General features: G+C 43.3%; 1 protein-coding gene across 1 annotated transcript in view; it reads right to left on the bottom strand.

Moving 5' to 3' along the window:
- The window catches only part of NFATC4 (nuclear factor of activated T cells 4), a 2,196,128-nt gene that overhangs the window by 431,789 nt on the left and 1,741,828 nt on the right, over positions 1 to 22,511 (bottom strand). Inside the window, exon 6 of the mRNA XM_044089135.1 lies at positions 22,350 to 22,490. Coding sequence (XP_043945070.1) covers positions 22,350 to 22,490 — 141 coding nt within the window. The remainder of the gene's footprint in view (positions 1 to 22,349; positions 22,491 to 22,511) is intronic.

Genomic DNA, 22,511 nt, shown 5'->3' on the forward strand with positions numbered 1-22,511 from the left:
ATCATTGGTCTGATAAGTGAAGAGTACAGGGGTACAATGACCTCTCCTGATCTGGATGTGAATCCCTTCATGATCAGGTGGGCAATGTAGAAGGTCTTCCTAACCACTTTGGCAATGTGAGTGTCAAAAGAGAGGTTACTGTCAACTTGGGTCCCCAGGTCCCTGATAACTTCTTCCGTGTTTAATGGATTACCACCTATGTGGTAATTAGGGGTTACCTTGTTTTTCCCAAAGGGTATGACTATACATTTTTTGGCATTTAGCTTAAGGCCATGGCACTGGCACCAGTTATCCATTTCTATGAGACCTCTCTGGAGGATGTCTGTGTCTGATGGAGTGTCAATTATGGTGCCCAGTTTGCAGTCATCTGCAAATTTTGTCAGCCACAATCCCCTATGTTTGCCTGCACTTCAGAAAAATAAATGCCGAACAAGAGGGGCCCAGGACTGAGCCCTGTGGGACACCGCGTGACCGGCTTAGAGTCTGACATGGCACCAGCAACTCTAACCCTGTGTGTTCTGTCCTTGAGCCAGTTTGCAACCCATCTTGTGACATATGGGTTTACATCTAAGCTGGTGAGCTTTTCTATGATGCCCGAGTGGGGTATTGTGTCGAACGCTTTTGCTAGATCAAGGTAGGCTGTGTGAACTGCCTTACCCTCATCAATGGCCTTAGTGACTGTTTTGAAAAGTTGACCAAGTTCAAGAGGCAGGATCTGCCCTTGACAAAGCCAAATTGGGTAGGATCCAGTGTCTGTAGGTCCCCAATGTCTTTATTTATGAGTTCCATTATGATCCTCTCCATAGCTTTGCAGACAAGGCTCGTCAAGCTTATGGGGCAGTAATTTCCAGGGTCCGTGAAGCACCGCCTTTGTGGAGTGGGACCACAGTTGCCATCGCCATTCTTTGGGTACGTATCCTGTAGTAAGGCTAAGATTAAACAGCAGCCTTATGTGTGGGTTTAGTTCCTCATTGAGTTCGTGTAGCACACAGCCGGGGACACCATCCGGTCCCATTGATGCTGTGTTTTTTGCTTTAGAGAGAGCAGCTCTCACCTGGGCATCTGAGATGTTTTGGAGGCTAGACTCTGGTGGGATAGATATTTCTCCTTTTGGGGGGGGGGGGAATTTGCACTGAACCTGTCTGCCAGTATGTTGGCAATGTCTGTGGGTTCAGTGATTTTTTTGTCATTTTGGACTAATTCTGAGCATATCTGGGAGTTTCCACCCAGGTTTCTAACATAGCTAAAGAAGGCCTTATGATTGTCTTTTGTGTCATTAGCGATTTTTCTCTCAAAGTTGGCCTTGGATGATTTTATGAGTGATCGTAGTTTTTTGCTAGTATTGATCAGAGATGCCTTCCCTTTTAGGGATTTTGCTCTGTCATGTAGTAGCTTTCTCCTCTTGTTGTAGAGTTTGTTTATGGCTGGGGTCCACCAGACCTGGTGCCTGCCTTTGGTGAAAAGGGTCTTGATTTTATTAGGGATTGCTTGATCCATACATTCCTGGAGGTGCTCGTAGAAGGCATTTGTAAGGGTTTCAGCAGCGTGGGTTGTGGTTTCCACTGGCTCGGGGGCCTTGAAGGATACCACTCCAGTCTTAAGAAGTGGGAAGTTTGCTTTTGAGAAGTTCTTCACTGTGGTCTTTTTTGCTGGGGGTGACTGGTGACTGTTTCAAAGAAATCAACCAGGTTTAAGAGGCAGGATCTGCCCTTAACAAAGCCGAACTGGGTAGGATCCAGTGTCTGTAGGTCCCCAATATCTTTATTTATGAGGTCCATGATGATCCTTTCTATAGCTTTGCAGACCAAGCTAGTCAGGCTTATGGGGCGATAGATTCTAGGATCCATTGAGGCACCCCCTTTATGGAGAGGGACCACTGTTGCTGTACGCCACTCTTTGGGCACATATCCTGTAGTAAGGCTGAGATTGAACAATAGTTTTATGTTTGGGTTTAGCTCTTCTTGGAGTTCATGTAGGATGCAGCCCGGGACACCGTCTGGTCCCATTGATGCTGTGTTTTTTGCTTTGGAGAGGGCGGCTCTTACCTGAGCATCTGAGATGTCAGGGGGGCAGCACCCTGCTGGGATAGATATTTGCCCTTTTGGAGGGGGGGGGAGTTTGCGCTGAACCTGTCAGCTAGGATGTTGGCAATGTCTGTGGGTTCAGTGTATTTTTTGTCATTTTGGACTAATTCTGAGCATATCTGGGAATTACCACCCAGGTTACTAACATAACTAAAGAAAGCCTTGTGATTATCCTTAGTGTCCTGTGCAATTTTTCTCTCGAAGCTGGCCTTAGACAATTTTAAGAGTGCCCATAGTTTTTTGCTAATACTGATCAGTGATGCCTTCCCTTTTTGGGATTTTGCTCTATCATTTAGTAACTTCCTCCTTCTAATGTATAGTTTGTTTATGGCTGGGGTCCACCAGACAGGACGGCTGCCTTTGGAGGACTGGGTCTTGGTTTTATTTGGGATCGCATGATCCATGCATTCCTGAAGGTGTTCATAGAATGCATTTATAAAGGATTCTGCGGTCTGGGCCATATTTTCCACAGGCCCGGGGGCTTTGAAGGATTCTACCTTGTTTTTGAGGAGTGTGAAATTTGCTTTAGAGAAGTTTTTCACTGTGGTTTTCTGGGCAGGGGGTGGGGTCGGGATGTGAATATCCAGTGAGATTAGTTTATGGACTGATCTTACCGGGTGAGGGATACAGTTCTCGTCTGGAGCATAGAGTCCCCATGTTGGGGATGATCAGGTCCGGTATGTTTTCCCCTCTTGTGGGAGTGGTAACAAGTTGTTCCATAGCATTTGAGTTTATAAATTCTAGGAACCTTTGGGCTAGGGTGTTGGAGCTAGAGCAATGCTCCCAGTCTATGTTTGGGTAGTTGAAGTCGTCCAATATAATGGTGTTTGGGGAGACCTTCATATTTTCCAGTGTTCTCAGGAAGGCCGAGTGGGGTTCCTGGGTTTGGGAGGGTGGTCTGTAGCAGGTTATAAACTGGAATGCAGTTTTACCCACTGTTAGTTTCACATGGATAGTCTCTGATGCTTCGTGCTTTGCCACCAACCTGGAGGTGTGGTTATCTTTGATGAATATCGATACTCCCCCTCCTTTTGTGGTTCAGTCCAAGTTTTGGGGCCGAAAAGCATGGTATGAGGTATAACCTGGTAGTGCTGGGGTGCTCTCGGGAGCCCTGAACCAGGTTTCTGTTACTGCACAGATATCGATGTTCTCCATGCTAAGGAGAGTTTCGAAAGTGCATCTTGAGGTTTAGACTTCTGGCGTTGAGTAGTATTACTCTTAGTTTCTTATCCCTTGTGATACCTATGGAGGTGGGTTTGTCTTTTGAGCCTTGCCTAAAAAGGCACTATGGGGGTAGCAAGAGCCTTTGCCAATATCCAAAGCCCAGGGTGACAGGTGCAAGCTGTCCCTAGCGAAGCATCGTGGCTTGTCGAGCATATCATCCCAAGCTGACAGGCATTGGATCCCCTTTGAATGATACCAGTACTTAAGCCAATTGTTGAAATTGATCATCTTGTCTTCATATTGTGGCATCATTCTTGGTGAGGGTAAGATGCTACTCAAGGTCAGGGTCATACCGGCCTGGGCTACATGCTCAGAGAGCTCCTTTATGTCTCTTTTAATGTAGTCCAGGGAGGTACATCTCAGGTCATTCACACCAGCATGGACAATGAATGACTGAGTCATATTTGTACTTGCCTTGGAGTGACCTGAGTGCTTGTGTTATGTGGCGGATCCTAGCACCCGACAGGCTGCTCACCGTGACTCTCTCCTTGTTCAGCCTGGTGAGTGGGATGTCAGTGTGCCTGACAATAGAGTCACCTATTACAAGTGTATCAGGTGTGTTGTTTAGTCTTAAGGGCTGTGACTGTTCAGCACACTGGCTTTGTGAGATATGTGTTGCACGTGTTTTGTTTTGGGGTAGCGGTTGCTTGGGTGTCTGCTTTGGAGGTCTCTGCTGCTTAGGCAGATCTTTATTTAGAGCCTCCGAGTATGTTTTTGTGTGATTATGTGTTTGGTTTGCTGTCGTAGTAGGTCTATGTGAGACTAGACCTGATCATCACAAACATGGGGACAAAATGCTCCACACCGGAGGTATACCCCTCACTAGTGAGATCTGACCACAAACTAATCACCCTGGGTATACATATCCCACCTCCTCCCCCAGCACAAAAGACCACAGTGAAAAACTTCTCAAAAGCAGACCTCACTCTTCTTAAGACTGAGATGGTATCCTTTAAGCTCACTGGGGCAGTGGATACCACATCCCACAATGCTGAATCCTTCACAAATGCTTCCTATGGACATCTCCAAGAATGCATGGATCATGCAATCCCAAATAAATCCAAGTCCCTCTCCACCTAGGGCAAGCGTCCTGTCTGGTGGACCACAGCCATTAACAAAATGTATAACAAAAGAAGGAAGCTACTGCATGACAGAGCAAAATCCCATAATGGGAAGACATCTCTGATCAACACTAGCAGAAAACTATGTTCTCTCATAAAAGCATCCAAGGCCAACTTTGAGAGAAAAATCGCTAAGGACACTAAAGATAACCACAAAGCCTTCTTCAGCTATGTTAGAAACCTGGGCGGAAACCCTCAGATATGCTCAGTTAGTTCACAACAACAAAAAATACACTGAACCCACAGATATTGCCAACATTCTGGCTGACAGGTTCAGTGCAAATTTCTCCCCTCCCTCACCCCCAAAAGAAGAAATACTTATCCCAGCTGAATGTAATCTCCCTGTCATCTCAGATGTCCAGGTGAGAGCCGCTCTCAGCAAAGCTAAAACCACAGCATCAATGGGACCTGACGGTATCCCAGGTTGCGTGCTACGTGAACTCCAAGAGGAGCTAAACCCGCACATAAAAATGCTATTTAACCTTAGCCTTACTACAGGATATGTACCTGAACACTGGCGTACAGCAACAGTGGTCCCACTCCACAAAGGGGGTACCTCTACAGACCCTGGGAACTACCGCCCCATAAGCATAACCAGCCTGGTCTGCAAAGCTATGGAAAGAATCATTATGGAACTCATAAACAGAGACATTGGGGACCTACAGACACTTGATCCTACCCAGTTTGGCTTTGTAAAGGGCAGATCCTGCCTTTTGAACCTGGTTGACTTTTTCGAAACAGTCACTAGAGCCATTGATGAGGGCAAAGCAGTCCATACAGCCTACCTGGACTTGGCTAAGGCCTTCGACACAATACCCCATTCAGGCATCATAGATAAGCTCAACAGCTTAAATGTAAACCCTTATGTCACAAGATGGGTTGCAAACTGGCTAAAGGACAGAACCCATAAAGTTAAAATCACTGGAGCAATGTCAGACTCAAAGCCAGTCACAAGTGGTGTCCCACAGGGATCTGTCCTGGGACTCCTCTTGTTCGGCATTTATTTCTCAGATGTTAAAGCAAACATGGGAGGGTTGTGGCTGACAAAGTTCGCAGATGACTGCAAACTAGGTGCCATAGTCGATACACCAGCGGACACATACATCCTACAAAAAGGCCTCACAGAAATGGACAACTGGTGCCGGAGTCATGGCCTTAAACTAAATGCCAAAAAATGTATAGTCATCCCCTTTGGGAAAAACAAAGTCCCCACAAATTATCACATAGACAGCAACCCACTGAGTGCAGAAAAAGTAATCAGAGACCTAGGGACCCAAGTCGACAGCGACCTCTCATTTGACACCCATGTTGCCAAAGTGGTTAGAAAGACATTTTACCCTGCACACCTTATCATGAAGGGATTCACATCCAGATCCAAGGATGTCATTGTACCCCTATACTCCTCCCTCATCAGACCCATGATTGAGTACAATGCCCCATTTGGTATGTACCTCACCCGGCATTTGCAACAGCTGGAGAGACCACAAAAGTACCTTGCCAAGAGGATCAAGGGTCTCCAACATATGTCTTATTCTGCCAGACTAAATAAACTCCAGCTCTATTCAGTAGCATACCACCTGCTCAGAGGTGATCTGTGCCTGACGTACAAGGCCATGTCCAATCAGGAACTGATGGACATGCTCCACCTCAAAAAATCCAAATCCATCAGAACCACAAGAGCCAAAGACTTAAACCTCGGCACAAGTATGAATAGGACATGCTGGAGGGATAGATTCATAACCCAGAGGCTTCCCATGCTCTGGAACAAAATCCCATTTCATTGTTAGGTAGAGCCCCTCAACTCTCTTCTCAAGAGAAATCTTGATGAGTGATGGAGAGATTAAGGTACCCCCCAGGGGTCACATCTGTATCACTACTAGACTGGGGCACAGTAAACTAATTCTATTATATAAGGGGACCTTCACTGTGTCACTACTAGACAGAGGCACAGTATTCTAAATCTATTCTGTGCATTTTTGTACCATTTCATGGGGTGGCGAAAGCAACATCACTATGGCTAGGCTTACAAATGCCCCAGGGCAGATAGCCTAGTACTAAACTATGAAACTATGAAACTATCTGTCCCTGGGGGAGTTGTTTCAGCCCAGAAATTAGTAGTTTATTGGCCATTTTGGGCTAATTTTTATCTCCTTCATTTCCCTGCTATAAAACCTGCATTAGCACGATTTTGCGTGCTGGGCGGCGCCGGTTAGCTAGGGTATAATTGTTCCCGACTCCACAAAGTCTACTCTTCAATTTTTCCCTTGGAACTAGACAAATTTTCAACTTAACCACTCAAACCATTTACTTCTCATCCCAGCACTTGCTCAAAACTCATAGCAAGCACTAATAAACCTTAGCACTAGACCCCCCTATACTGTAGAGAAGGATAAGGCTCTCTAGTCGACCTTACCAGCCAATCAGTAAAACAGCTCACTGTACCTATCCAGGCATGTCCAAAGGGCAGTTTCAGGTGTACTCTCCAGTCCAACTAGTGAATCTGGGCATTTTGAGGCAATGTTACAACTGTCTCATGTAGACAGACAGCCCTCTCCTCCTACAACCAAACACTAATACATGCAAGAGATGCAATTATACAGCCAAACTGGAGGCTAAGCTCTCTCAACCCAAGACTGGACCAGACAGTCAAGAGGAGAAGGGAATTACTTGCATCACACCACCAGTCTCGCATAGACCTATGAAACCAGCACCGGAAAAAAACACACATAAATACACAAAAACATACTCGAGGCTCTAAATAAAAATCTGCAAAAGTAAAAGCAACAGAGACCTCCAAAGCAGACATCCAAGCAACCTCCACCCCCCCAACACAAACCATGAAACACTTCACAAAACCAGTGTGCCATGCAATCACAGCCCTTAAGGCAAAATAACATACCCAACACACTAGTAACAGGTGACTCTATAGTTAGGCACACTGACGTCCCACTAACAAGGCTGAACAAGGAGAAGGTTACTGTTAGCTGCCTGTTGGGTGCCAGGATCTGCCACATAAAACAAGCACTCAGGTCACTCCAGTACAAGTACAAATATTACTCTGTCATTGTCCTTGTTGGTGTGAATGACCTGAGCCGTACCTTCCTGGACTACATGAAAAGAGACATGGAAGAGCTCTCTGATCACGTAGCCCAGGCCGGTATGACTCTGACCCTGAGTAGTATCTTGCCCTCACCAAGAATGATACCATGGTATAAAGAAAAAAATGATCAATTTCAACAATTGGCTAAGCTTCTGGTGTCATTCAAAGGGGATCCAGTGTCTGTCAGCCTGGGATGACATGTTTGACAAGCCACGCTGCTTCGCTAGAGATGGCTTGCACCTGTCACCCTTAGACTTTCGAATACTGGCCAAGGCTCTTGCCACCCCCATAGTGCCTTTTTTAGGCAAGGCTCAAAAGACAAACCCACCGCTGTAAATAGCACAAGTAACAAAAAACTGAAGGAAATGCTACTCAATGCCAGAAGTCTAAACCTCAAAATGCATGCACTCGAGGCACTCCTCAGTATGGAGAAAATTGAGATATGTGCAGTAACAGAAACCTGGTTTAAGGCTCCAGAGAGCATCTCAGCACTACCAGGCTACAACTCATAACATACATTTTGGCCACAAAACCCGGACTGAAATACAAAAGGTGGGGGCATATCCATATTTATCAAGAATACCCTCACCTCCAGGTTAGTGGCACAGCACGATGTTTCAGAGATCATCCACGTGCAACTAACAATGGGCAGAAAATACAGTTGTGTACACTTACCATAATTGTAGATGTTCGAGTGTATTCATTGTTACAGTCATCACATTTGTGTTATCTGCCTGCAGGTAGCCCTCAGCTGGCCTGAATACCAGAGTCTTGGATTCCTGCATCGGATGCTGTCTCTTCTTCCATGACGTTAGGTCATCAGGGGTATAAAACATGCACCCGACGCCATTACATCAGTTTTTCTTGCCCCAGATGTCAGGTGCCCTCACAATGGGAAGCAATTATATGTTATGGTACACTTCCATTAAAAAGCAAATATACCGTAAAACTTAAATATACCAAACAAGAAGGAAAGGTAGATCCAAGAGAAGTCAGGGGGCTGGAGGGAGGGTAACCAGGACTGCAACAGTGAATACACTCAGACATCTACATTTATGGTAAGTGTAAACAACTGTACTATGCTCTTCGTGTTTCACTGTTGCAGTCATCACATTTGGGTTGATTCCCAAAGCTAAGGAAGGGAGGAGGAAGTTAGAGAGCATTAGGGCCAGCTATTAAGCCCTGCAAAAACTGCAGTGGCAAAACCAGCTCTGGATTTAGAAAAAAGAGGCATGTGGTAATGCTTGGTGAAGGTATGTACAGAACTCCAGGTAGCAGCTTCTAGGATGTCCCTGGTAGGGACTCCTCTGAGAAAGGGTGCAGAGGTAGATGCAGCCCTGGTGGAATGTGATCTTATCCCCAGTGGGATAGGTTTTCCATGTTGCTTATAGCAGAAATGAATGCAATGGGCTATCCATCTGGAAATGGTTTGTTTTGAAATGGCCTTCCCCTCTGCCCCTGCAGCAAAGCCAACTAGCACCTGTTCAGATTTTCTGAGAGGCTTAGTCCTGTCTAAATAAAATCTAAGTTGTCTGTGCACGTCCAGAGAGTGCAGTATTCATTCTCCTTTGTTTTGTGAATTAGGGAAGAAGGTAGGCAAGTGAATGGACTGATTTAGGGCCACACTAGACACCACCTTGGGCATAAAGGAAGGACTGGTCCTGAGGAAAACCCTGTCTGCATGGAAGATAATGAAGGGCTTCACTGCCATGAGGGCCTGTACTTCAGACATGCTTCTTGCTGAAGTGATGGCTAGAAGGAAGGCTGTTTTCTAAGAAAGGAATTTCAACTCTGCTGTTGCAGCTGGCTCAAAGGGAGGGAGAGTGAGCTTTTCCAATACAAAGTTAAGGTCCCAGGCTGGAGAAGGGGCTCTCCTGGGGGGGGGGGGGTGGTCTTAAATTTTTGGCGCCTCTAAGGAATTGTTTTAGCAGAGAGTGAGAGAAGAGGGGTGGCTCAGTATTATAATGAGCTGAAATGGCAGAGGCATGAATTTTAATTGACAAGAAGGATAGGCTCTTGTGGAGCATTTCTGTTAAGTACTGAAGAATATGAGGTAAGCTTGGCACCGTTGTGCCCATCCCCTGAGTCTGGCTCCAGGAACAGTATCTTTTCCACTTTTCAGCATAGGATTTTCCAGTACTAGGCCTCCTTGCCTCCAGAATGACATCTAGCACCTGCTTACTGAGGGATGCTATTGGAGAGCTCAAGGAATTAGACAGGCTGCAAGGTTCATGGTTTGAAGCTGAGGGTATAGAATTTGGCCTGCCTGCTGGGACAGCAGGGAAGGGGTATGAGGCAGGTGCCATGGTTCCAGCAGTGTCGTACTGCGCAAGAGGGATTAGCAGTGCTGGCGTGGCCAGTCTGGTGCAATCAGTATTGTCCTTGGCTTGTCCTGTTTGATATTTAGCAGAACCTTCGAGAGGAGAGGCAGAGGGAGAAAGGGACAAACAGAGAGGCTTTCCCAGGAAAAGGACAGGGCATCCACTTTCCAAGCTTGACTGTGGGGAGTCCTTGTGCAAAAGTTGTCCAACTGGTAGTTCTGAGGGGAGGCAAACAGGTCTACCTCTGGAGTCCCCCATTTGTTCCTCAAGAGGTTGAATATTTTTGGTTCCAGTTTCCATTCGTGTGGGTCCATAAGATTTCTGCTTAAGTTGTCTGCCAGTGAATTTAGCTTGCCTGGCAGGAACTGAGCTTGTAGGTGCACTTGGTAGCTCAAGGCTGTGTTCCACATAGCCATGGCTAGTCTGCAGAGAGTGTACGAGTGGGTTCCCCCCTGCTTGTTTATGTACCACATAACTGTGGTGGTGTCTGTCTTTACCAGTAGTTGTCCTGGAAGAAGGCGGTCTTTGAAGGCTGTCAGGGAATTCTGTACAGCTAACATTTCTTTTTGGTTGATAGGCAGGTGCATCCGTCTTGGGTTCCATTTGCCCTGAATGCACTGCCCTGCCAAGTGAGCCCCCCATGCATAGTCTGATGCGTCTGTTGTTAGGATTTGGGCGGCAGGGGGTAGAGTGAAAGGTAGCCCCTTGTTGTGGTAGCAGGCCTCTGCCCACCAAAGGAACTCTGTCTTTATACAAGGAATGACAGGAATCATTGATTCCAGGTCCTGAGAATGTTGACACCATAGGCTTTTTAGATACCACTGTAGTTTCCTCATATGCAGCCTTGCATATGGAATTAGTAGAATGCAAGAGGCCATGAACCCCAGGGCTTGCAGAATTTTTCTTGCAGATAGCTGGGGTTTTGTGGCCAACAGTTTGAAGTAGGTTGTCAAATTAACTTGTTTCTCCAGAGTGAGGAAAGCCATCTGCGAAGCTGTGTTCAAGCTTGCTCCCAGGAATACAATCTGTTGACAGAGTACTAGGTGAGATTTCTTTTTGTTTATATTTTACCCCAGGGAGGTTAGAAGTTTCTTTACAAATGCCAGATATTGTAATAGCAAGTCCTGGCTTTCTGCCTGAATCAGACAATCATCCAAGTATGGGTGTATTTGAATATTTCTCTGCCTGCCAAATGCAATGGCTGGAGCTAGACATTTTGTGAATACCCTGGGTGCAGTTGATAAGCCAAAGGGAAGTGCAGATAACGGATGGTGCATGGAGCATGCCCTGAAGTGTAGGTATTTCCTGCAATATTCCCCTATTGGAATGTGCAGGTAAGCTTCCTTTAAGTCTAAGGTTGCCAAGCAGGCATATTTGCCTAGCATAGGAAGAAGCTGTTGAAGTGTTAGCATTTTGAATTTTGGGATTAACAGAAAGGTGTTTAGAACAGAGAGGTCCAGGATAGGATGCCAGGAGCTATCTTTTCTGGGTACCAGGAAAAGTCTTGAATAAATACCTTGTCCCCTTTGTTCTGTTGGGACAGGTTGAATAGCCCTGATACTTAGAAGCAAAAGAACCTGCTGTTGGGCCACCGCCCACTGATTTGGAGGTAGGTCTGGCCAACCATTTGGGGTTGGTAGGGAGTGGAAGTGGAATCTGTATCCTTGGGAAACTATATTCAAAACCCATTTGTCCCAGGTAATGAGTTCCCAGTTTTTTGAATGCAGGGCGAGCTTTCTTCCAAGGGAGCAGGCAACTGAGCAGGAATTGGGATGGTTAAGGTTAAGTCATTGTGCCATTTTTCCATAGGGGGGTAGTTTACTACTTCCTGCTTTGGAAGTGGGAGCCCCCCCACTGCTTAGACCTGTGCACAGTCTGAGACTGTAACCTAGGTGGTCTGCTGTTCCTGGGTTTGGACTTAGAGGGCCTGGAAGAGACTGGAAAGGACCAATTCTTTAAAGGCCAATGTCTAAAAATCTGGGAGGCTGTACTTGTAGGAAATCTTTAACAGTCTACATAGATTTAGCTTTTTCCTCCATCCTTTTGAGTAATTCTTCTGCTTTGTTGCCAAACAGGTGGTCTTGGTTTAAGGGAGCATCCAGTAATTTAGCTTTAACATGATCTGGCAAGTTTTGCTCCTTAAGCCAAGCATGCCTTCTAAGTACAGACTTAGTGACAGCAGCCCTGCAAGATGCTTCTAAAGAGTCAAAACCACATTGCAAAGTATGTTTACTAACTTGTTCTGCAGAATGCATTAAATCCTGTAATTATTTGTGTTCAGCAAAATCAGGAATCAACATTTTCTGTTTAAGTAGTCCTAAAATATGCTGCTGCTACTTTAACATATGACCTGGGAATTTAAAGCCCTGATGGCCAAAGTAGCAGAAGTGTATACCTTCTTACCCCATCTGTCTAAGGCTCTAGAATCTCAATCAGAAGGGGTAGGATTTTTGGCAGCAGTAGCCTTAATGCCTTTTGGTCCTTGGGAAATGGTCTCTGGATCCACAGTAGGATATTTGAAGAGGAACTTGTGAGACTCAGGTACTCTGTAATACCTGTCAGGTTTTCTGGAGCTGGAGGTAATGTGTCTGGGGAAAGGCTAGATTCCAAGAAAGCATCATCTACAATGTCCAGAACAGGAGGGATAGCTAAAGGCCTGTGTTGAGGAAGGAGTAAAAATTCCCTAAGCCTCTTTTTGGAGTCAGAGTAATCCTGGATTTCCCAGCAGAAATGTTCCCTAAGAGTGTGCAAGGTTTCACCAAAAGAAAAATCTTCTGGAGGGAATGGAATCCTTTGCATCAGAATCCTCATAGGTAGATAAGGGCAAATCCTGGTAATCAGAAAGAACAGAAATATCAGATTCCTGATCAGAAGAATCAGAAGGAAAATCAGTTCTAGGTTTCTTAGAGGGGGAAGGCTGGCTTCCCCTAATTAAGATAATAAGGTCTTCAGCCATTCTAAGCATTTATTTTTTAGGCATATAGGCTTGAGCATGCAGTTTGGACATTGGTTTTCTAGGCATGGTGCAAGTTTTAGGCCTGGATGAAGAAGATGGCATTGGTTTAAAATGCAAGTCTGTAGGCCTGAATACACCCTCAGAAGCCGGTGCCTGCACAGTGGCTCCGGACCCATCCAAGGTAGAGACATCCACAGGTTCCATAGTCGAAGAAGCATCTCACGGCATATCGGACTCCAAATGGGTCTCAGTAGAGGCCTGCGAATATGAAGTAGTGGGTATCATGGGCTGCGAAAGCGCCTCACTGAGTACCGGTGGACTGGTGACTAGCTTAACAGAAGTGTCGTCGGCAGTTTTGAACCTATGTTGTCTGTCTCTGTCTTTATTTTTACGTTTTTTCAGAAGATCGGTAGTTGGATGGCTTAACAAAGCCATTTTGGAGTACTGATACCAAGTACCGAAATAATTTGCTGCAAAGATAGCCTGACAATGAATAGTTCGGGGGTTGAACAAGGCACAAAACCAACAGCGAGGGACATCGTGGTCTGGGCCTAAGCAGGGAATGTGTACGAATGAAAATCTTTATGAGGTATTTGCTTTCCACAGGTAAGACAATTGTTAACTTTTACTGACATCGATTGGAGCAAGAAAAAAGATCCCCAATGGGGTACTTATCTTTTTTTGAAGACTTCGGTTCTGAAACTCAAAAATGAAAATTTCAGGAGTCGGCTGACTGGCACTCGCGAACTGCTTCTGCTTCGAGCAACACACGGCAAGAAAGACTGACGTAATGGCATTGGCTGCATGTTTTATACCCCTGATGATCTGATGTCATGGAAGAAGAGACAGCATCTGATGCAGGAATCCAAGACTCTGGTATTCAGGCCGGCTGAGGGCTACCTGCAGGCAGATAATCCATATGTGATGACTGCAACAGTGAAACAAGAAGAACATCTGCAATTCAAATTGTAGCTTGCTACAGATCACCCACCATGTCCCAGGACCCCCATTCCACATTTCTGGAAACACTGGGAAACATAAAGGTCCTACCAAACACCCTGATATTGGGTGATTTCAATTACCCAAACATTAACTGGGAGAACTACTCAAGTACTAACTCCCTTGCCCAACATTTTCTAGAATTTATAAACTCAAACACCCTAGATCAACTGGTCAACAACCCCACCAGAGGTGACAGCATATTGGACCTGGTCATCACCAACATGGGTGACCAGTGTTCCACATCGGAGGTCAACCCCTCACTGGTTAGATCTGACCATAAACTAATCACTCTGGATATTCACATTCCGCCCCTCACTCCCGGTCAAAGAAACCACCGTGAAAAACTTTTCAAAAGCAAACGTCACATTACTTAAGGCCGAGGTGGAAAGTTTCAAATTCCTCATGCTAAAGAATAACGCTGCCCAAGCTGCAAAATCCTTTACTAATGCACTCTACGGGCACCTACAAGAATGCATGGATCATGCTATCCCAAGCAAAACCAAGACTCACTCCTCCAAGAAAAGGAAACCAGTCCGGTGGACCCCTGCCATAAACAAGCTATACAACAGAAGGAGGAAACTAGTACAGAAAAGAGTAAAATTCCAAGAAGGGAAGACATCCTTGATCAGTATCAGCAATAAACTATGATCCCTCATAAAATCATCCAAGGCTAGCTTTGAAAGAAAAATTGCCAAGGATTCCAAAGATAACCACAAGGCATTCTTTTGCTACATCAAGGATCTAAGTGGCAATTCTCAGATCTGCTCAGAGTTACTGCAGAATGGCACAAAATAAACTGAACCGACTGATATCGCCAACATCCTTGCAGACAGGTTCAGTGCAAACTTCACTCCCTCTCACCCCCAAAAGGGCCCATAACCATACCAGAAGAATGTAGTGCCCCTGAAATCACAGACACTCAGGTTAAAACAGCCCTCTCCAAAGCCAAAAACACAGCATCAATGGGACCGGACGGTGTCCCAGGCTGCATCCTACACGAGCTCAAAGATGAACTAACCCCTTACCTATGGTTCAAACTCAGCCTCTCCACAGGCTATGTGCCCATAGATTGGCGCACAGCAACAGTTATTCCGCTCCACAAAGGTGAAGCCACAACAGACCCCAGGAACTATCGCCCTATAAGCCTGACTAGCTTGGTCTGCAAGTCTATAGAGCGCATCATCATGAATCTCATTAACAGAGACATTGGGAACCTCCAAACATGGGGCCCTACCCAGTTTGGCTTTGTTAAGGACAGATCATGCCTCATAAACCTGTTGGACTTTTTTGAGACAGTTACCAAGGCTGGTACACACAGCCTACCTAGATCTCGCAAAGGCCCTCGACACCATTCCCCATTTTGGTATTATAGACAAGCTCACCAGCCTAAACATAAACCCCTACATCACGAGATGGGTTGCCAACTGGCTCATGGACAGAACTTACATGGTAAGAGTTGCGGGAGCTAGGTGTGACTCTAAACTGGTTACAAGTAGTGTTCCCCAGGGCTCAGTCCTAGGACCCCTCCTGTTCAGCATATACTTCTCAGAGGTACAGGCAAGCACAGGAGGACTATGGCTGACCAAGTTTGCAGACAACTATAACTGACACTCCGGCTGTCACAGACATCCTCCAAAAGGGTCTCACTGAGACAGATGCCTGGTGTCAAAACCATGGCCTCAAGCTAAATGCCAAAAAGTGTATAGTCATCTCCTTTGGAAAAAAACAAAGTACCCACAAACTACCGCATAGGTGGTAGCCCCCTAAATACGGAAGATGTAATAAGGGATCTTGGGGACCCAAGTAGACAGTAATCTCTCCTTTGATAATCACATTGCCAAAGTGATTAGAAAATCCTTCTATGTGGCCCATCTAATCATAAAAAGGTTTGCATCCAGATCAAAAGAGGTCATTGTGCCCCTCTACATATCACTCATCAGACCCATCATAGAGAACAATGCCCCATTTGGGATGTACCTTTCAAGACACCTGCAACAGCTGGAAAGACCACAGAAGTACCTTACCAAGAGGATCACTGGCCTCAAACAGATGCCCTATGCAACTTGACTGAAGAAACTCCAGCTGTACTTGGTTGCATACCACCTACTCAGAGGTGATCTCTGCCTGTCATACAAGGCCATGTCCAATCCAGAATTGATGGACATGCTCCACCTAAAGAAAACCATATCCCCTCAAGCCACATTCTCAAGGGGATCTAAACCTCACCGCAACAATAAATGGGACGTGCTGGAAGTATAGATTCTTGTCCCAGAGACTTCCCATGCTCTGGAACAAGATTCCAATTTACATTAGGCAGAGCTCCTCACTAACACTCTTCAAGAGAAACCGTGATGAGTGGATGGGAAACAGAAAGTTTACCCCGGGGATCACTTCACTGGGTCTGCTGGACAGAGGCACAGGGAACTAATCTAAGGGGGCAGTGAAAGCCAACACATTCCGGCTAGGCTTATAAATGCCTTTGGGCAGATAGCCTAGTACCTACCTATGAACCTATAAAGTATTCCTTACTAAGTTTTATTTGCATTTGTTCATGTTTTATTGTTGTTCCTTCATCAATTTCCAAATATTTACACACTCCCTCTTGCTAAAGTTCTTGTATATCACATTATTGTCCTGAACTGATGTTTTTCTGCTTTAAAGGTTGCTTTTGTACACTTATCAAGACTGTGACATTCTTATATCATCTGAAATAGTTTTGACAACCTGCAGCTGTGCATATGGTTCCTCATCTGATGAGCTATACAGTTTTAAATCATTGACAAAGAGAAGATGAGAAGTCTTTACACTTTGTTGTTTTTTAGGAGCCAAACTGTAGCCATGGCCTAAGTTGTTAAGTAAACAGCTTGATGGTTTAATGGCAAGACAGAATAGCAATGGTGACAGAGAGTCACCCTGCAATCTCCCCCTTTAAATTTTTATCTCTGGGCTAATAATCTGTCCTTTATCATGGCTTAATTGCAAAGTGGTCTGACACTGTTTCTTGGTCACTGTAATGTAGTCGATCAATGTTGGGTGTATCTCATATATTTTTAAGCACTCTTTTATCCATGAATGTGGGATACTATCAAATGCTTTTTTATAGTTAATCTATGCCATCTTCCCCTTTTTACAGTTCTCCAGTGTGGCATTATTTAACAGCAAATAATCCTTTGTTCCATATGACTTTCTTTTATTGCCCTTTTGTTCTACTGCAAAACTGAGTTTTCTTCTAAATGACTATAAACTCGGTCGACATCAATTCCCATGTATAGTTTATACGTCATCGGAAGGCAAGTTATTGATCTATGATTTTTAGGGTAGCTTGCAGGTTCACTCTTAAGAAGGAGTATTGTTTTGACTGTTGCTACCCAGGTTGGTGTCTATTCGGGGTGCGCATATGATTCCAAATCTTTTGGGTTTCTAATACTATGATGGGAATGGACCCCATTCTGAAGTCAAAGTACAGTTAAAGTTCATGAAATTAGTACTATTTCAATCTTTGATGTCAGCCAAAAGTGCTCTTTGCAGCACTCGCAATGTACCCAGCAATGACTCCTTCTGCAATTCGTATGGGATTACATGTATTGGTAATGGTTTACTATCGTAATTCCGACGTGCGTCTTGCCAATACCACTACAGCGAATGGCAGGGGGTTGAATGGTGTCAATGTCAAACCCGACATTGTCGAAGTACAAATCTCGCCCCTATCTCGACCCATGTTAAAGCCCATTTGGAGGTTGAATTCGAGATGTACTTTCAGCAATGTCGGAATTCGACATTGTCACTTTCGCGCTTGGGAGTCGGAGATACCGGCATTCGACCGAATGCACTTCAGAATTATGATAGTAAACCATTGGTAACATATTTAAACACAATTGTAAATTATTTTTTATAGAAACCATTGCTCCAGCTACATTTGGAACTGTCTGGGTATCTTTCTTCCACATTGCTCTTGTTTTGGCCTGTAGATCCTGATATCTTCCAGAAAAAGAAGTGAATTCCACTAAAGAATGCTCAGCAGAACAAAACCAATGTAAATACTGGAAGAGCGTTGCACTACAGGTATTAGTATTTCATCTGAGTATTCAAAACTTGCTGAACAATCAAAATGGCAGAAAGACAGCTTCAAAACAACAGCTTCAATAACAGGCTTTTACCATGTTGAATCCACAATATATGAAATATAGAGCTTTGCTGTTGTAAAAGTCAAGTGGCATAATTCCACAGCTTTAAAACATGTGGATGTCATAAAAACAGAAAAAAACGAACATAAAAGTGAAGAACCCTTCTGATGTAAACAATGGACAAGCACTTTCAGCTTTTTCAAGCCTTCTTCAGATCCAAGTAGGTAAGCTGGGTTCAGTGTTTAAAAGTTGGTATCATCCAATGAAACACCTCAGTGAATAATGAATGTTAACCAATCAAGTTAGTCCATTGGTACACACCTCCATAGCGTGAAGTTAAAACTCTTTATTTAAAAATCTTTGTTTAAAACAACATGACAGTTTGACATTTCTAAGACAGACTCAGACATATTTTCAGAAGGAATATTAGTAAAATATTTTCAGTAGGTACTGGTTAAAAGAACAAGCTCTGCATAAAAGCCAAGATTTTGAGAGAAAAATGTGAAAAAAAAAAAAAAATTGATGATCATTTAGGGCGCTTCTTTTTATTTCATTACAGCAGTTTCTTTGGGACATCAGAGCCTAAGTCAGTATACCTAAGGTTTCTGTCAATAAAAACAGGTCATAAGTGAGCATAGCTCATTGCTCGTCTATTTTTAAGAAAAGAAGTGACTTGGATTAATTGTGGATTACTCTCTTTGGTCTTGAACCCTCATTTGGCTACTTCCGAGTGACTTCTTTGGTTTTGTTGTAGTCTTTGTTGGTCGTTTGTTCATCTCCTTCATTTGGTTTTAAGGGAACACAGCCATTAAGGCCAGGGGGGTTATCTGCCCTCACCCGCATTATCCATTTGGCTTCCCCTCTCAGTCAGATTGGTCAGGTCTCCTTCTCTGGAAGTAAAATGTATCTTTGAAATGACTATGAAAACAAAGCTACACATAAATGAAGAAAAATAATTTATTTCCTTTCTGTTACATGTATCAGATTGATGTTTGATAATTCTTTCCTTTAGCTTCATATTAGTTTTTCCAACATAAAATGCTGTGCAGGAAGTGCAGGTAGCTATGTAAACAATATTGCTGGTTAGGCAATTAGCTAATCCATGAAAAACAAATGTCTGTTTAGTAACCGGATGCTTAAATGTGTCACTACAATTGATTATATTGCAGACCTTGCAGAAGCCACATTTCTTTGTTCCTGATGAATTATTATGTACGTAGTTCTTACATGTCCCATCATTTGAGCATGAAATCCTTTTGAGATTCTTTTTATTTTTGAAAAGGAAACTTGGGTTATCTCCAACAATCTCTTTTAACTTTTTATCCGAAGTTAGAATTGGCCAGAACTTTTTGATCACCTGGCATACGTTATCATGGTCCATAGTGTAAATCAAATTGACCCTTAAGTTAGATGTTTTTAGGTATAGCTAGGGATGGTGTACTTTCATCTTCTCTGACCTTAGAGGAATAAAAAGGTTTGCCTTTTCCTTTACGTATGTCATTAATTCTGGTCTTGTTTAGCTCTAAACTTCTCTTTCCATATCCTCGTTGGCTGAAATTATTAATAAGCCTCTCTTCTTCCTGGAGAAAGGTTGCCTCTTCTGTACATAGCTTTGAAAGCCTTGCAATTTGATTTTCCACAATGTTAGAGAAAATATGCCTGGGATGCATATTGGAAAAATGGTGCATGTGGTTTCACCACATATCTTTCCTATAGAGGCAAGTGTCTATTCCCTTCCCCGGATCAAGAGATAATCTCACATCCAGAAAGTCAATCATCTCTCTAGATGTTTTTACATCAAATTTCTGGAAAGTAGTGGTCTGTGACAGGAAGTTAACAAAGCTTCTTACATCTTCTTCTTTGCCCTTCCATACAATGAAGGTGTCATCCACAAACCGATTGTACAGCATTATCTGGTCATTCCAAATGTTATTAGCATCCTTGGACCAAGATCTCTCCCAGTTGGCTAAAACCAAGTTTGCATAACTATTGGCACAGGGCGTGCCCATGGCAACCCCCATCTCTGCCAACAGTAGCTGTTGTCATAGGTAAACACATTGTACTCCAACAAGATTTCCAAAAGATCACATATCAAATGTGATTCTACCTTCTCTTCAGTTAGAAATTCTTTTATTGCTTGAATGCCATAATTATTTGGTATGGAAGTGAATAAACTATTCATGTCTAGGGTTACCAATTGCAGAATCTCAAGATCATCACGATGTTCTAGAGCTATATACAGATGTTGTAGAAACTCAGCTGTATCTTTAATCACAGTGGAGGCCCTAGGTAGCATCTTTTTTAGTTCTTGTTCAATAAACATAGAAATAGATTCCGTCAACCATCCTCTACCAGCCACAATTGGTCTTAAAGGTGGGCGTTTAAGATCTTTATGGATTTTTGGTAATCCACTGATAGTTGGTACGGTGGGGTGCTCAGTGATGAAGAGATCATGCAAATACTCATTAATCTCTCTTTGCAATAGCATGTCATAAAGAGCCTGCTGGATCTTCCATTTCATAATATTTAGTTCATTCTTACTTATAGGTCTTTCGATCACTTAATAATTCTTTCATCCATTGGACATACATCATTGTATCCGATCTGTTTTTATGACATCCACATGTTTTAAAGCTGTGGAATTACAATGCCACTTGACTTTTACAACAGCAAAGCTCTATATTTCATATATTGTGGATTCAACTTGGTAAAAGCCTGTTATTGAAGCTGTTGTTTTGAAGCTGTCTTTCTGCCATTTTGGTTGTTTAGCAAGTTTTGAATACTCAGATGAAATACTAATACCTGTGGTGCAACGCTCTTCCAATATTTACATTGATCCTGATATTTTATGACTTTGTGTCTCCCTCTCTGTACATAAGACACTAATAATGTCTGTATGCTCTCTCCACTTTCCATCAAGGATTTGTTCTTTAATAACATCTGTATGTATGATCTTCCCACTCCCCAGATTCCAACATAACAGGCTGTAGCTTTACCCTCCTTTAATAAACCTGGGGAGAAAAATCCACAATTATTTCAATTTTCATGTCACACATCGTAATCCCCATTATAATTGTAACCCACCTAACTGCCCACTCCTTTAGCCTGTAAGAGTGACATTTGACAATTTCCACATCATGTCCATTTCTGCTGTCCTCGTTCCACCCTTATGTACATACCTATTGTACAATCAGGTTCTGTGATGTCTCTCACTTGTCCTCTTAACAGACTAACTGCGCACCACCCTCTCTTTCAGCATCTTTTTGCAGGCCTGTGATTCTGTAGTCCTTTTGGCATGTCCTGTTTCTAATATTCTCTTGCTTGGAGACAAGAATATCCCTTGTCAACCACAGCAATTTGAATTCTTGTTTTCTGCTTCTTCATCACAATTGTAGGCCCGTCCTCCATTTTCTCATTAAAATTGCCATTCAGAAGAATTTGCTTTCTCTCCACACTGATGGCCACCCCCTTGGCTAATGACCTCCAAAACCCCTTACTTAATATGGTCAGTCTTCCCCTTCTTTTTGCACTAAACTGTTATCAGAATTGCCCAAAACACTACATCCTATAGAGAAATAATTACTATAATTAAAATAACACTCCTGGGACCAATTGAATCACTATCCTCAACAGTAAGTCATTTACCAATGTTAAAAAACACTAACAGAACAAATAAAATCCAATTCTTATGTTAAGCAAGGTAGGGGAGACAAGTATTGGACATATTTTGTCATCTGCTGAAGGACCAGATCACATCCCCTTCGAGTAACCAATGACTTAAGCTGTCACGTAAGACCATTTGTGACATGAGTCAGCTGACACAGGTAGCTAACTATAATTTGAGACACACTGCAAATTTTGGTTATCATTTGCAATCCTTTTTAAAATATCTGTTGTCATCAAACTTCCCCAATAGCAATAAACCTTCTATTGACAGACAACATATTCACCTGTATTAGAGTGTCAAGTGTTCCTCGGAAAGTTTGGGAAAAGTTTATGTCATACTCATCAAACTAACCAATAGTTACATGTCAGTGCTATTTACAACCTGAGAATTATGCAAACTTAAATATTTTACATTTTTTATTAATTCATTTTTATAAAGATTTGTTATGTTTTTGCCAACAGTTTGTATCGCATCTCATCATGCAAGCTTATTTACTTCTGCATTTCATTATCAGGTTTGTGCCCTATTTCTGACAATAGGACTTTGACCTGAACCTATTTTGTGTCCACACTGAATATTAAATAAATAAATGTATTAATTAAAAAATAACAATCAAACTGCTGTCGGATTTACTTAGCTGCAGATTTTATTTTCTGTGTACCATATCAAAAAGCAATCCAGATAATACATTCAGCACTTAATATTTCAGATCTCTATTTGCTTGCAAAAAATGAGTATTGATAAACCTACCAGGCCCTTTCTCAATGAAGATAACCTTTGACTCAGGAAGGAAATTAGAGCCAGTCAGGACTAGCTCTTCACCACCACTGACAGAGCAGGCATTGGTGCTGTAAGTGTCAACCTGTGGGAGCTCCTGAGCAGAACGCTGAGCTAGTAAGAGAAAAAAAAACA

The sequence above is a fragment of the Protopterus annectens genome, chromosome 12.part0 (assembly GCF_019279795.1).
Source record: "Protopterus annectens isolate FY-2018-M chromosome 12.part0, PAN1.0, whole genome shotgun sequence".
Classification (NCBI taxonomy): Eukaryota; Metazoa; Chordata; order Ceratodontiformes; family Protopteridae; genus Protopterus; species Protopterus annectens.